At 40.2% G+C, this 13,552-nt stretch overlaps 1 protein-coding gene across 2 annotated transcripts in view; it reads right to left on the reverse strand.

Annotated features, from left to right (window-relative positions):
• CEMIP2 (cell migration inducing hyaluronidase 2) overlaps positions 1–13,552 on the reverse strand; it is a gene marked incomplete at both ends in the record, with an annotated part of 75,322 nt that overhangs the window by 12,824 nt on the left and 48,946 nt on the right. For both annotated transcript variants that reach the window (XM_080709111.1, XM_080709110.1), the window contains 3 exons: positions 1,382–1,601; positions 3,845–4,027; positions 11,534–11,742. In XM_080709111.1, the coding sequence (XP_080565237.1) occupies positions 1,382–1,601; positions 3,845–4,027; positions 11,534–11,742 (612 nt within the window). The remainder of the gene's footprint in view (positions 1–1,381; positions 1,602–3,844; positions 4,028–11,533; positions 11,743–13,552) is intronic.

Genomic DNA, 13,552 nt, shown 5'->3' on the forward strand with positions numbered 1-13,552 from the left:
GGGTTCAACCCCCAGCAGATAAAAAAAAAAAGATGTTTTCTTTATATTAAAAGGTAGTATGTATTTTTGTGGCAATTTTTGCTTCACATATGAATCTTCGGTGAAACTCAAATGTGAACAGCATCAGAGTCACCCGCAGGGCTGTGAAGCACAGATTTCCTGGTCGGTCCCAGGCCCAGAGCGGCTGGCACGACAGGACCGGGGTGGGGGCCCTCGTCTATATTTCCTCACAAGTCCCCGGGATGCTGATGCTGCTGAGTGGGAAACTACACTCCAACACTATTTCCCTCAGCCCACTGTCTCTGTGAAGATGACGTAGTAAGCAGGTCAGCACTAGCTCTGTAATTCTTTTTCACCCGGAAGTGGTCTGACTTCTTTGGCGTCTCCTCTGCATGCGCAATTTTAGAGCATCATTTGAGTTTGCCTTCGCAGCCATGTTTTTTTCCCCAAGATCCACTAGGATATATCCTAATTACAAATATATCCAGAAAGCCATTTTCACTTCTAACCAAGATCATTCTATACTTTAATTATACATAAATGTAATAGCACAGGCTTCAAAAGATGGAAAGGAGAGGTTAATTCTTTTGGTAATATTTAATATTTATTTAATTGATAACATTTAATTATTAATATTTATTATGTACTATCTCATTCATAATTTGTTATTAAAATATTAATAACTTGATATTTCTTAATATTAATATTTCGTTACTTAATTATAATTATTTAAAAATAATAGTTCTTTTTGTTTTTGTTTTTTTGGTGGTACTGGGGTTCCTGGAAACCCTTCTACCTCCGGGCTACACTCCCAGACCTATTTTATACTTTTTATTTGGAAACAGGGTCTCTTAAGCCAGCACAGCTGCCTTCGAACCTGTGCGATCCTCCTGCCTCCACCAAGTGCAGGGATTACAAGTGTGTGCCACCACGCCTGGCAAAAAAAAAAAAAAATAATGGTTCTTTAGAGTGGCTTTCCACCTTAAAAACCAATTTTCACATGAGCTGCACTTTTTGAAACTTCAATGAAATGAAGCATTTGTATATTCCTTTTTAACATAAATGCAGTAGCAGTATTGTAACAGAATCATAAATCTGGGAAAGAAAAAATGATAGCCAATATAGTAACCTCTAATTTCAAAGTATAAAATCCATAGTCAGGCAGGGTAAACTGATGTATCACAGGACGAAGATGTTATAAATCAGAACTACTTGGCTTCTTATGAGCATCACCTAGCAGGGGTCAAGGCTCCGGAAATACAATCAAGTATTCATAAACTGGTGACACAGATGTTTCAAAGAGAAGTGCTCCTACTGTAAAGAAATCCTGGACTTCCGCCCACAGGCCACAGGCCACAGCCCATCCTCCTCCTCTGCTTACCTGGCGAGTGCCACAGCCTTGACAGAGCTGAGTGAGCATGGACGGCATGCGCTTGCCCACAGAGGGCTTTCTGTAATACTGTGGATATGCTTTGGCCATGCAGTTACTGATGTCTTTTGAGTCTGTTGCTGCCTGGATCTTGACTCTTTCACATCCCTGAGATGAACAGTAACTGTGGCCATCTCTGTGGCTTTTGGCTTTGAGATACAAAAATAGTAATCTGCACAAAACAGAAACCAACCGATTTGGTGTTAAGATTTGCTTTTTTGAAAACTTACAAAAATCCTTAAATTGACTTATGGCCAAATGGATATTCCTCCAATAAAGTAACTTTTTTTTAGAAGAAAAGTAAATTATGGAATTAATAATATTGTTTCTCTTTCCTTCCTAGGGTCTTAAGTCAAATGCAGTACTGCTTTAAAAAATATTTTGAGACCTTCAGTCTGTCGTTCTGGAAGATATCAAAGTTGATTTCTGGTTTAAATTAGTTCAATAGGTAATTTGAGAAGATGGAATTTGGCTTGGTTCAAAATTTTCTTGGAAAACTATATACTTGTATTATGTTTAAGATTCAGTAAATTGATGTGGTTTATTATTCTTTTATTTTTTTTGGTTCATAAATCATTATGGTTTAAGGCACAACACTGAAATAATAAAAGAGCAACTCTGACTTCTTTGGCTAAGGCCAACACAGTCTCAAATCAATTCCTGTGATGTTTTCCAAGAGCACATGGGCCTCGGTTCCTTCTGTCTGTAACTGGGCCCAAATCAGGCTAAATGAGCAGCCCCACCCATCCTCAATTATCCCCCTACTGCCAAGACGGATGGAAAAATCTAACTTGCAGGCAGCAGTCCCATATCTATCTATAAACCCAGTCTCCCTACACCAAAAAGCAAGTTAAGGTGCAAGAGCACTTGATACATGTCATTGATTAGAAGAAATCAAGAATTCCATATTTTAATATGAAATCAATGAACTATGCAGAGTTGTAATTAAGAGGCAAAAAAAAAAAATCAGCCATTGTCCCAACATCTAGTAATTTTAGCATACAACACTTAAAGAATGACAGACATCTGAATGGGCAGGGGGCCTTTTGACATAATTAAAACAGTCAAAATAGAATTAAAAAGAAGTTGTTCTTCAGAGCCTGAGGGAGTCCTGGTGTACTCCCATCTCTTTGCACAGGTAGTCATTAATTTGTGGTTACCAGGCCATCCTTACAAATTTGGATGTTCCCTTTATTTTTGTGAAAAAGTAACAGTGTATGGAAGTTGTATCATCTACATAGTAAAAGTCCAGGTAGGTCCTTTAGTCTAATTAGAAATTAAAACTCAGTGATGCTTCTAAAGAAACTTTTAAGCTGATCTCACTGGCTGCCGACAATCCTGAAAATGAGTTGTACTTTTTAAAAGGCCAACCAGACACTTAGCAACTGAGCCCTGACTTCCTTTTTCCCATTCACTCTGCCACCCTTCTGCGTGTCTTACCTGTCCAACAAACATGCCATGCCACACTCTCGCATGCCTCCATGCATGTGTGCACCCTGCTCCCTGCCTACAGCCCCTTATCCATCTCCTCCTCATTGCTCCTCAGGGTTAGGTCCAGCGCCACCCTGCCAGGATGTCCGTCACTGGTTACTCCAAGCTGCACTTCTGAGTTACCCCCAAAGGCAAAGTAATTAAATATCCCACCATAGGGCTTATAGCATTTAAATCTTTCTAACTACTTGCTCTGCATACCCACATCCCTCAACAGACTGTGGACTTGGCAGAAGGAATTCATCTTATTTACATTAGTATGTGTATGGTACCTAGGCAATGGCATACAGTAGGATGTCAGCTTAAGGATGGAGACTGAAGGAGCATGCTACTTGCTGGAAGAGTACAGGAGAAGATCAAGCCTACCATACTGAGAGACCGTAACTGGATAAAAGCAGACAAAGCCAACGGGACCCCAGGAGAACAGGATTAGAATTAAAAAGTGGAAAGACGCAGCCTAGAGAAAGTTGGAAGCAAATACACCATGGTTACACAGTGATTTTTTAAAAACCCAAGGTCAACTTGAGAGACCACCTTAAGTCAGTGGGAGGTGAGAAGTGAGCTTTTGCTGAAATATGAACAATATCATAAGTAAATAACTATTTCTACTGTGGAAAACAATTATTTTCCTTTTTGATTGGGCCTACTTGGTTGCTCATTGACAAGGTTATTTTTTTCTCTCTCTAAATTACTTTAATAGGTAAAAGACAAACATCTTTGCTCAATTCCTACTGCCAGCTATAATTACAAGTCATTCTAGTCCTCTAAACCCCTAATAAGGATGTGCAGAGAAATACCCACATCAGCTGCTTTGCTAAACAGCGATCACATCACAGCCTATTCTTAGCTATGCTGAAGAACTAGTAATTTCACCATTAAAGAAAAATATGCATTAATTCTCATTCCGTGGGTCCAATGAATTACCCTGTGCTGGAGTCAAAATAGAATTTTCTCTCAGACTGCTTCCTCTGCAGATCTTCCAGTGAGTACACAGGCTCATAGTCTTCAATTTTGGATAATGAGCCATTCTGCCGCTGCAAAAAGCCAAAGGAAACTTGAAAACTGGTGTTTGATGGATAGCAGAGGCCAACTCGAATCCAGTCATTCCTTTAAAAGAGAGGCAATAAAAAAATTCACATTGGAGCCAAAATCTTTTTGAGATTATAGTATATATAAATTTTATGTATTTATTTATGTATTTATTTATTTATTGGTATTAGAAATTTGACCCAGGGGCACTTTACCTCCAAGCTCTAGCCCCAGCTCTTTTTATTTTTTATTTTGAAACAGGATCTTGCTAAGTTGCTAAGGCTGGTCTCAAATCTTTGATCCTCTGCCTTAGCCTCCCAAGTGCTGGGTTTACAGGTAGGTGCCACCACACCCAGAAGCATATATAAATTTTAACCATGATTTTCTCCTCCTTAAGTTTTTGCTGTGTGTTGAGGTACTAACAATGGAAATCTTGAACTCTGACCTACCAATGAATTATCCACCTGTCTCTGTTATGCAAATTTCTCTTATAAATTTATAATAATTATGGCCTATAGATAAAAACAAAACATTCTGGTTTCAATAGGACTTGAGGGGTTGTGAATAAAAGACACTCCAAATGGACAAAGTTAAGAAAAATGATTAGGCATGGCTGTACTCAGAAAGTAGAAGTTCACCTTGGTAAAACTGATCTAAAGAATTTTTTTGTTTCAAAAATATATTTTTAATCTTTTTTGATATTATTAAGATAAATTTCTTGTGACAAAATTTGTGGATATAAATGTATATGCCTTTTTAAAGCTTTTGATGCATATCACTAAATTACCATAATATTTTTCTTAATCCTTAGATATAAAAATACTATCTAGAACTCATTAAAACTTTTTGTGTTTTAGATTTTATTTTTTCACCTTTTTTATTATAAAATAGACACACCAAAAAATTCACCATTTTAGCAATCTTTAGCTGTATAGTACAGTGGCAGTAAGTATATTTACATAGTTGCACAAGAAGCTCCACCACCCATTTCCAGAACTTTTTCCATCATTGTAAATATCTTTTAAACAATATTAAAAGACTTTAAAATTGTTCACCAAAGTCTTACTCAGAAATTCTTTTTTTTGGGGGGGGGATAAAATATTTCCAAATGCTTTATCTGAAGGTATATTAATATTCCAACTAGAAATCCTAAAAATTAACAATAGAGGCAAACAATACAATTTAGAGATAGGTAAAAGACTAACATAAGTAATGAATCTCCACAGATAACCAATCTTAGTTGTCTGTTGGATGGAAAATCTTATTTCTCTGGTTCTGGTGAGTGTTACCTATTTCTTCTTTGTAGTTAATCTCTTTGAGTATTTTCTCTAGTGCTGGTTTTGAAGACATAAATTCCTTCAGTTTCTGTTGGTCATGGAAGCTTCTTATTTCTCCACCTAATTTGATAGAAAGTTTTGCTGGGTAGGAAATTTTTGGCTGGAAGTTGTTTTCTTTCAGAGTATGGAATATGTTACTCCAAGCCCTTCTGGCTCTCATGACTTGATTTGGGAAGTCTGGAGTGATTCTAATTGATTTGCCTCTGAATGTCACTTGGCCCTTTGTTTTTGTTGCCTTTAAGATTCTCTGCTTGGCTTCCACATTGGTCATTTTGACAATTATGTGGCGTGGGGATCCTCTTCTCCGATCCTGTCTAAAGGGAGTTCTATAAGTTTCCTGGACCTATGTATCAACCTCTTGCTCTATGTTTGGAAAATTTTCTGCTATTACTTCCTTGAGGAGATTGTTGATCCCTTTGGTTTCACTTTCTTTTCCCTCCTCTATTCCAATTATTCATAGGTTAGCTCTCTTAAAATGGGCCCATATTTCTTCAATATCAGATTCCTGCTGTCGGATATTTTTTTCTAGATTAGAAACTATGCGTTCATTTTTGGAATGATCATCTTCTAAGAGCGAGATTCTGTTCTCCATGTGGTCTAATCGGTTGTTTGTGCTTTGAATTGAGGCCTTTACTTCATTAATTGCATCCTTTATCTCTTTTTGGCTCTCTCTGAGTTCTTTTCGAAGCACCTCTATTATTTCTACAGTTATTTTCCTGATTTGATCATCTAGAAATCTCTGATTTTCAGTTTTATCGGGTTCTGATGTTGTGGGGTTGTGGGCGTTCATTGCTCCAGTATTATTCCTCTTTCCCATGATTTCGGAAGTTTGTGCCTTCTCTGGGTTCTTCCCTTGGGTCACTATGACTTCACTTAAGGTGTTCTGGATCTCGAGTCAGTAGTATCTCAGACCCCACTACTCCTTTACTGGGTTGTATCACAGAGTCTCCGACCCCGGGAGTGGATAGAGGCTGCTTTAGACTGTGGGGGGTGCCAGGTTGCACGTTCTCCTATGGTGTGATATCTCTGCCACTGCCCCTCCCCCACTGGGTCAAGCCCCAGGGAGTACAGTACTTGGATTTCTCCTCTGTGGCCCGCAATTTGACTCACTGTTCTTGAGTACTCAGATGTAGCTGTACTGGGTTCGGTGAATTCTCTGCTGCTGCCGCCGGTGGCAATATGGCGCCGCTGCCACGCCCTCGGCCATGAGGCTGGCTTATTTCTTCTTGGTTTTGATTTCCACTCTGAATCCCTGCAGCATGTGCTGAGCTCAGCCACTGGGAGCTTTAGATGTTCCTTTGCCGAGAAATCCCGCCTGGCTGTTCCGCAGTGGCTCACCTCGGCTTGCTGTAGCCGTCTGGTGAAATCGCCGCTGCCGCCGGCAGTATGGTGCTGCTGCCGCGTCCTCGGGGGTGAGGCCGGTGTATCTCCTCTGTGGCTCTGAGCTCTGTTCTCAGTCCGCTTTCTCTCTGGAGCCTGGTGATTTTTTTTGTTTCTCTAGTGATGGTGTTTTCTGGCCATGAAAGGCGCTGATTTTGTGGTAATGGAGATTGGTTGTTAGCGGGGCTCTTAAGCCCCGCTTTTCTCGGTCGCCATCTTCCCGGAAGTCCTTACTCAGAAATTCTACTAAAGTATAATTAAGAATCCAGGCATGGTGGCTCATTCCTATACTCCTAGTACTTGACAGGGAGACAGAAGGATAGCAGCTTTGAAAACATCCTCAGCAACTCAACGAGACTCTCAGGAACCTAATGAGACCCTGTGTCAAAACAAAAAAACATACAAAAAGGTTGGGAGTATAGTTCAGAGGTAGAATACCCCTAGGTTCAACCTCCAGTACAAAAGAGAATAATTAAAAATGCAAACAAAAAATGTAAAAGAAAAGATGAGTTCACTGAGGTACTACTTGTAATAGCAAATGAGAATGGGAAAGATAAATATGTTTAGAGAAGGGGCAAAGAGAATTATGGTACATCCATGTTTGCAAAAATCTGGGGGTATAAAAATAAAGAACAGTATAAATGTTTACATGGCTCCCTTTAGAAGGATTACAGATTATTTCCATTTTCTTTTTTAAGTTTTTTTTCCCTGTATTTTCCTTATTATGTTTAATTAGCAAGTATAATGGGTTTTTTTTGTTACCACAGATTGAACTAAGAGGCATTCTACCTCTAAGTGACTCCCTGAACCTTTTTATAATTTATTATTTATTTATTTATTTATTTATTTTTGCGGTACTGGTGGAACCCAGGGATATTCTACCTCCAAGCTACACCCCTAGTCCTATTTTTTATTCTATTTATTTTTTTAAACAGGTATCACTGAGTTGTGCAGGGCCTCGCTAAGTAGCTGCTGAGGCTGTCCGTGAACCGTGATCCTCTGGTCTCCACCTCCCAAATGCTGGAATTACAAGCGTGAGCTACCACGCCCAGCTATTTTTGGTTTTGAAACAGGCTACAGTTAGGTTGGCTGAGAGTCTCACTAAGTTGCTGAGACTGTCCTTGAACCTGAGATCCTCTTGTGTCAGCCTCCCAAGTACTGAAATTACAGGTGTGTGCTACTATATCTGGCTAGCAGGTATAGTTCTTGTAGCTTTTAAAGCATTATTTTCATTACTGGAACTATGACAAATTTTATAACTGCTGTATGATTATATTAAATTTGGGAAAAAATTATCCATCTCTTCCTCTTGCCTCAGTCCCTTCTGTAATTTTTATAAAATTTAGTTAATTAAAACAAAGAATGTATGACTAAATGTCAAGCCCATGTGGATTTATGAAACTTCTGGGCACAGCCTTTTTTCATTTAAAAATGTTTTACTTGCTTAGCTTTTGATGACAAGTGTGCATGGTGCTTTACAGAGACTGCGTGTCCTGGACTACCTCACCTCACATGCAGAGTCCTGCTTCACAGTCTTTCCTGGAATACTGACCACTTTGTGACATTCCTTCCCATCTTCCCTAGCATTTGTTTTTCCTAGTGACTTGTCTGGAATTCACTGATACTATCAAGATTGGGCTTTAAGAAAGCTCACCCTGGGGAAGAGTCTGAATATTTCGCCCATAGAGAAATAATAAATGTTTAGACAGTAATGTGTAACCTGATCTAAATACTACACACCGTACCACAACCTCACATAGTGCCGCATAAAGATGTACGATTTTTTGCTTTTAGGCATCCATTTAAAAATAAAATTGATAGGCCGGGCGTGGCAGCGCACACTTGTAATCCCTGCACTTGGGAGGTGGAGACAGGAGGATCGCGCTGGTTCGAAGCCAGCCTCATTGGCTTAAGAGACCGTTTCCAAATAAAATATAAAACAGGTCTGGGAGTGTAGCCCAGAGGTAGAAGGGTTTCCAGGAACCCCAGTACCACCAAATAATAAATAAATAAATAAATAAATAAATAAATAAATAAATAAAATTGATTTAAAAAAAAAGAACAGAGACTACTTGTATTGGACACAACATGGACTAAGGACTGGAAGTCAGCAGACCAATTAGGAGGTTGCAGGGGTCCAGGCAGAGACGATGGTGCCCTGCAGTCTCTGGCAGTGGGGATAGAGGCATGCAGGGATGTGAATGACAGAGGAGCTAGAGCAGCAGGGTTTGGATCGCTGTGGTGGAGAGGGAAAAGGCAGTCAGGAATGGGCACAGGGAGTTTGGGGCTTGGTGGGCAGGGCTGGGGACACGGGGATGCAGCAACAAAGAGGGGTTGGAGGGAAAGTGATGTTAGGTTTAGAGCATATCTCAGCTGCCAAAACAAGGGCACGCCCTCTGGTGAGCATCATCCTTGGATGGGACCTCCTCACACTGATCAGCTCTAGTCCTTCTCTGTTTGCTTCAACTGGAAGTTTTAGGAAAGCTCTGACAAGTCAGACTCACCAGCCAGGCGAATGAGCCATGGCAAATACTCAGACACACATCTGAGCAGTTTCATGGAACGCCATGGTTAACAGCACACAGATCAGGATGGCTTTATTCCCTCCTTTCAAAATACAGTTGCCTTGCCATATCTGTGGACTCTATGTATGTGGATTCAATCAACTAACCACGGTTAGAAAATTTTTGGAAAAAAAAAATTGTTATTACACTAAAAATATATACTTTTTTTCCTTGCCACTGTCCTCTAAAAATATATAGGATAACAATGATTTACATGGTATTTTCTTAACATTAGACTTTACAAGTAATCTACAGAAGATTTAAATACACAGAGGATATAACAGGCCTTGAGAACTCACAGATTTTAGTATCCACAGGGGGTCCTGAAGCCAGTTTCTCAAACATACAAAGAGACAACTGTAGTCCCTGCCCTCCTATCTAGTTTCACTTTTGGAAACTTTTCCTGACAGCCTAAGTTCCCATCTCACCAAACCCATCATTCCACAAGTAGAACAGGCCCTTTCCCCACTTGCAATTCTGTGACAAGAGTGGTGAGTCACAGAATCACTTTCTCTCTGCAGCCTAGCCCAACACTCCCAAAGGCAGAATTAGCTGCTCTGTCCTTTGTCCACTTTAAAAACAAACAAAAAACTCACTTATGTTTGTTTTTGTTCTGGGGGAAGACTTTTTGGTACTGGAAGCTGAACTCAGAGGCATTCTACCTCCAAGCTACACTCCCAGTCTTTTTTATTTTCTTATTTTGAAACAGGGTCTCACTAAGTTACTAAGGCTAGCCTCTCTAAGTTGCTGAGGCTGGCCTTGAACCTATGGTCCTCCTGTTTCAGCCTCCTAAATACTGGGATTACAGGCATACACTACCACACCTTACTTTCACTTCAGTTTTTTCTAAGCATCTCCATTTATCTTTCTATCAATTGATAGACAACTAAATAATTAATGTAAAACTAGAGTTTGGGGTTGAAAGTGACACTAGGGCAAACAACTCAGTAACTGAGAAGGGACAAAACACTGCTTTAAGTCAGCTGGTAAACGCCTCTACCCTCCCCAGGGCAGACATCACCAAGCCCACTTTCTTCTCTCAAGTCTAAACCTGGCCTTAAAACTCTCTTAATTTTACAGGTGCTCATTTGGAAAACTCACATAAAACTTCTTCCCACCCAGCTACAGAAAATTAGAGCATTCTACAGATTATATTAAAATATATTGTTGGTCAGGCATGGTGGTGCACACTTGTAATCCCAGAATTTGGGGAGCTACGACAGGAAGATCCCAGGTTCGAAGTCAACCTTGACAATTAGCAAGGCCTGCAGCAACATAGTGAGATCCTCAAAATCAGAAATAAAATCAAGTTGGGGGTTAAACTTGTAAATAGGATGCCCCTGGGTTCCATCCCCAGTGCACGTAGACCCACACACAAAAAGCGTATTGTTGTGTAGTTTTCTGTACACAATACCTTGACTACAGCAAAAAGAAATTCTTGAGGAAGGAAAGAGATCAAATGTTACTGTTATGGCACAGACCACAACACATCATGAAAAGAATTTCCAAGTCAGAGTAGAGCTACAGATAGGTCTAGTAAAAAAAAAAAAAAAAAAAAAAAAAAAAAAAAAAAAAAACAAGCAGGCACGTTCAGGGGAAAATGTGGATCATCTTCATGGTGAGACACATTTGGGAGTTCATGGCTCCTCTTTTACAGGCAACTGTCCTGAGGGGGCAGAAGGAGGTATGTGAGGATAACATCAGTGCAGTGGTCACAAGATGACTCAGCTGTCTTGGTCATCCTCTGGGGCCCAATGGGATCTTCAAGGACATGTTGGACTCTGTTATTCTGAGTGTAACACACCTGGGCTTGAGATGGGGACACGTCCTTGGGGTTGCATCATGGAAGGTGGGCTCATTATGGTCTACAATCAGAAAACTCATTCTCGGGCCTCTCTAAAGCCTCTGCTGACTGCCGTAAACAAGGGTCATATATGAAGGCATCAATACCAGTCTCACCAACATAAGGAGGGAGAGCGGGGTGGCATCCGGAGGGATCTATATCATGTGACATGTGCCTATATGGAGGTATCACTTTGAACTCATCATGTTGTATAGTTGCAATGCATTAAAATTATTCAAAAACAAACTAAATTACCAGAGAGAGAGAGAGAGAGAGAGAGAGAGGCTTTAAATGGCAGGCCCAATATCTTAATTCCATCAACCCAAAATGCACAGCCTCTCCACAAGAGGAGCAAAGTGCATGAAATTGGCATTCCTGCTAGGAAAGAGATTTGTTCTTCCTTTTCTCTGCTATGTCACTACTTGCTCAACAGTTCGGACTGACAGTAATGGAAACATACTTGTTGAAGTTGACAAGGTACAGGAAAGTGGTCCGAGGCGCTGGCCCATTCCAGTGGATGGTATAGCCCTTCTCCAGCATGATCACAGGCTGGTACTGGGGGAAGGCAGACCTCTGGTTAATTCCCCGCAGCACCATTGGGTGGGATGGATACTCATCACGCGTGATGGTCATACTAAGATTCTGCGTGCTCCATGTCTGTACGTAGACCTTCAAAAGAAAATGAAGAGTTCAATGGAAGTTTAAATAACTAAAACTTTTCCAAAGTCAAGTTTCTCTGCTTTGTTTTTTTCTTTTTTGAGGTACTGGGGATAGAACCCAGGGGCATTCTACCTCTGAGCTATACCCCCAGCCCTATTTTTTATCCTTTATTTTTTGAAACAGGGTTTCACTGAGTTGCAAAGGGCCTCACTAAGTAGGAGCTGAGGCTCTCTTCAAACTGCAATCCTCCTGTCTCAGCCTCCCAAATGCTAGAATTACAAGCATGCGCCACACGCCTGGCTGAAGTGTTTCTACTTTGGTACAGATTCTGTGATCTGTACCAGACTGGATGAGCAGCAGACAAGCATATCCTAGGTCACACTTGCAATGCAATCTGCTTAGACCAGACTTGATAAAAACAGACCCCACCTCCTGCTAGCCAAGATCTTCATCACCGATTCCACCACCTTGGGCCAGCTTATTCATCAGAATATGAAACTGCTGCGGCTTATGCAGCCTGTCAATGAAACCCCTCAATCTGAAGATCACACAAGAAAATTAGCAAACTAATGTGAAAACTGATATCCTTTACTCAACTCTCAGAGACTTTCCTCTGAACCAAGGGATGGAAAATTTATATATCTTAGGGCTTTTGCTTTCAATTTTCCATGACCTGCATTAGCCCAAGAAATCATTTTTTACCCATTCAAAAGTTATAAAGTGCTCTGTAGCAACTGGAAAAACATATTAAGCTGAGACAAATTTGAAAGTCCTGAATTTATTCCAGTAGCATTTGAGACACTTTTCATGCCAAAACAAAACCTTCTGCAGACGTGTCCCCCAAAGGACAAACCGCAGAACAATTTCCTAACACAAATAGTATCCAGTAACTAAATCCTCCAGAGGTACTGACTTTGCTTGCTTCTATGCCACTCTCTGCCATTTCTAGTGCTGCTCGTATAAATCTTTTGATTACATGTCCTATGACCCAAAACATCTTCATAACTCTCATCTTCATTTCACTATCTTAATTCTCTTCTCTACCGACACTACTTACAGATTAAACAGATAGGAAGCAGGGTATGGTGGTGCCTGCTTGTAATATCAGTATTTGGGGATGCTGAAACAGGAGGATCACAGGTTCACGGCCAGCCTCAGCAACTTAGTGACACCCTGTTTCAAAATTAAAAATAAAGCTGCAGGTGTAGCTCAGAAGTAAAATGCCCCTGGGTTCCATCTTCATCACCTCAAAAAAAAAAAAAAAAAAAAAAACCCAGAGGTAAGAAACATACTTTTGATACTTCATCCTCATTTAAATACATATTTTATACATTATATTATTTGTGTATATCATAATATATGTTATATATTATTTTCTTAATATATATTTAACTTGTGATAATAAAACAGACTTGTACATCCCCACCCTTGCTTGAAGGCTGCCTGAGACAGCAAATGCAACCTCTGGCACCACCTTTCCTTCTGAGCATCTTCATCTCTCAGGATAGCAAAGGGCAGAGAGTCCACTTAAAAATATTTACAGGCAGGGCATGGGGCTCATGCTGGTATGCCAGTACTTGGGAAGCTCAGACAGGAGGATCGCAGGTTTAAAGAAAGCTTCTACAACTTAGTGAGACCCTATTTCAAAAAAGGATCAAGGGTATAGCTCAAAGGTAGAATGTTCCTAGATTTAATCCCTAATAGTCCCACCCCCAAAAATTAAAGGCTTTTTTACTTTTGTTTTTTGCTTTAGTTCTAAAATGTCCATAGAGTCCGAAGTTTTAATGGGTAAGCTTAATTTGGAGCAGGGTCAATTCTG

This window comes from Muscardinus avellanarius, assembly GCF_963383645.1.
Source record: "Muscardinus avellanarius genome assembly, chromosome: 13".
NCBI classification, from domain to species: domain Eukaryota; kingdom Metazoa; phylum Chordata; class Mammalia; order Rodentia; family Gliridae; genus Muscardinus; species Muscardinus avellanarius.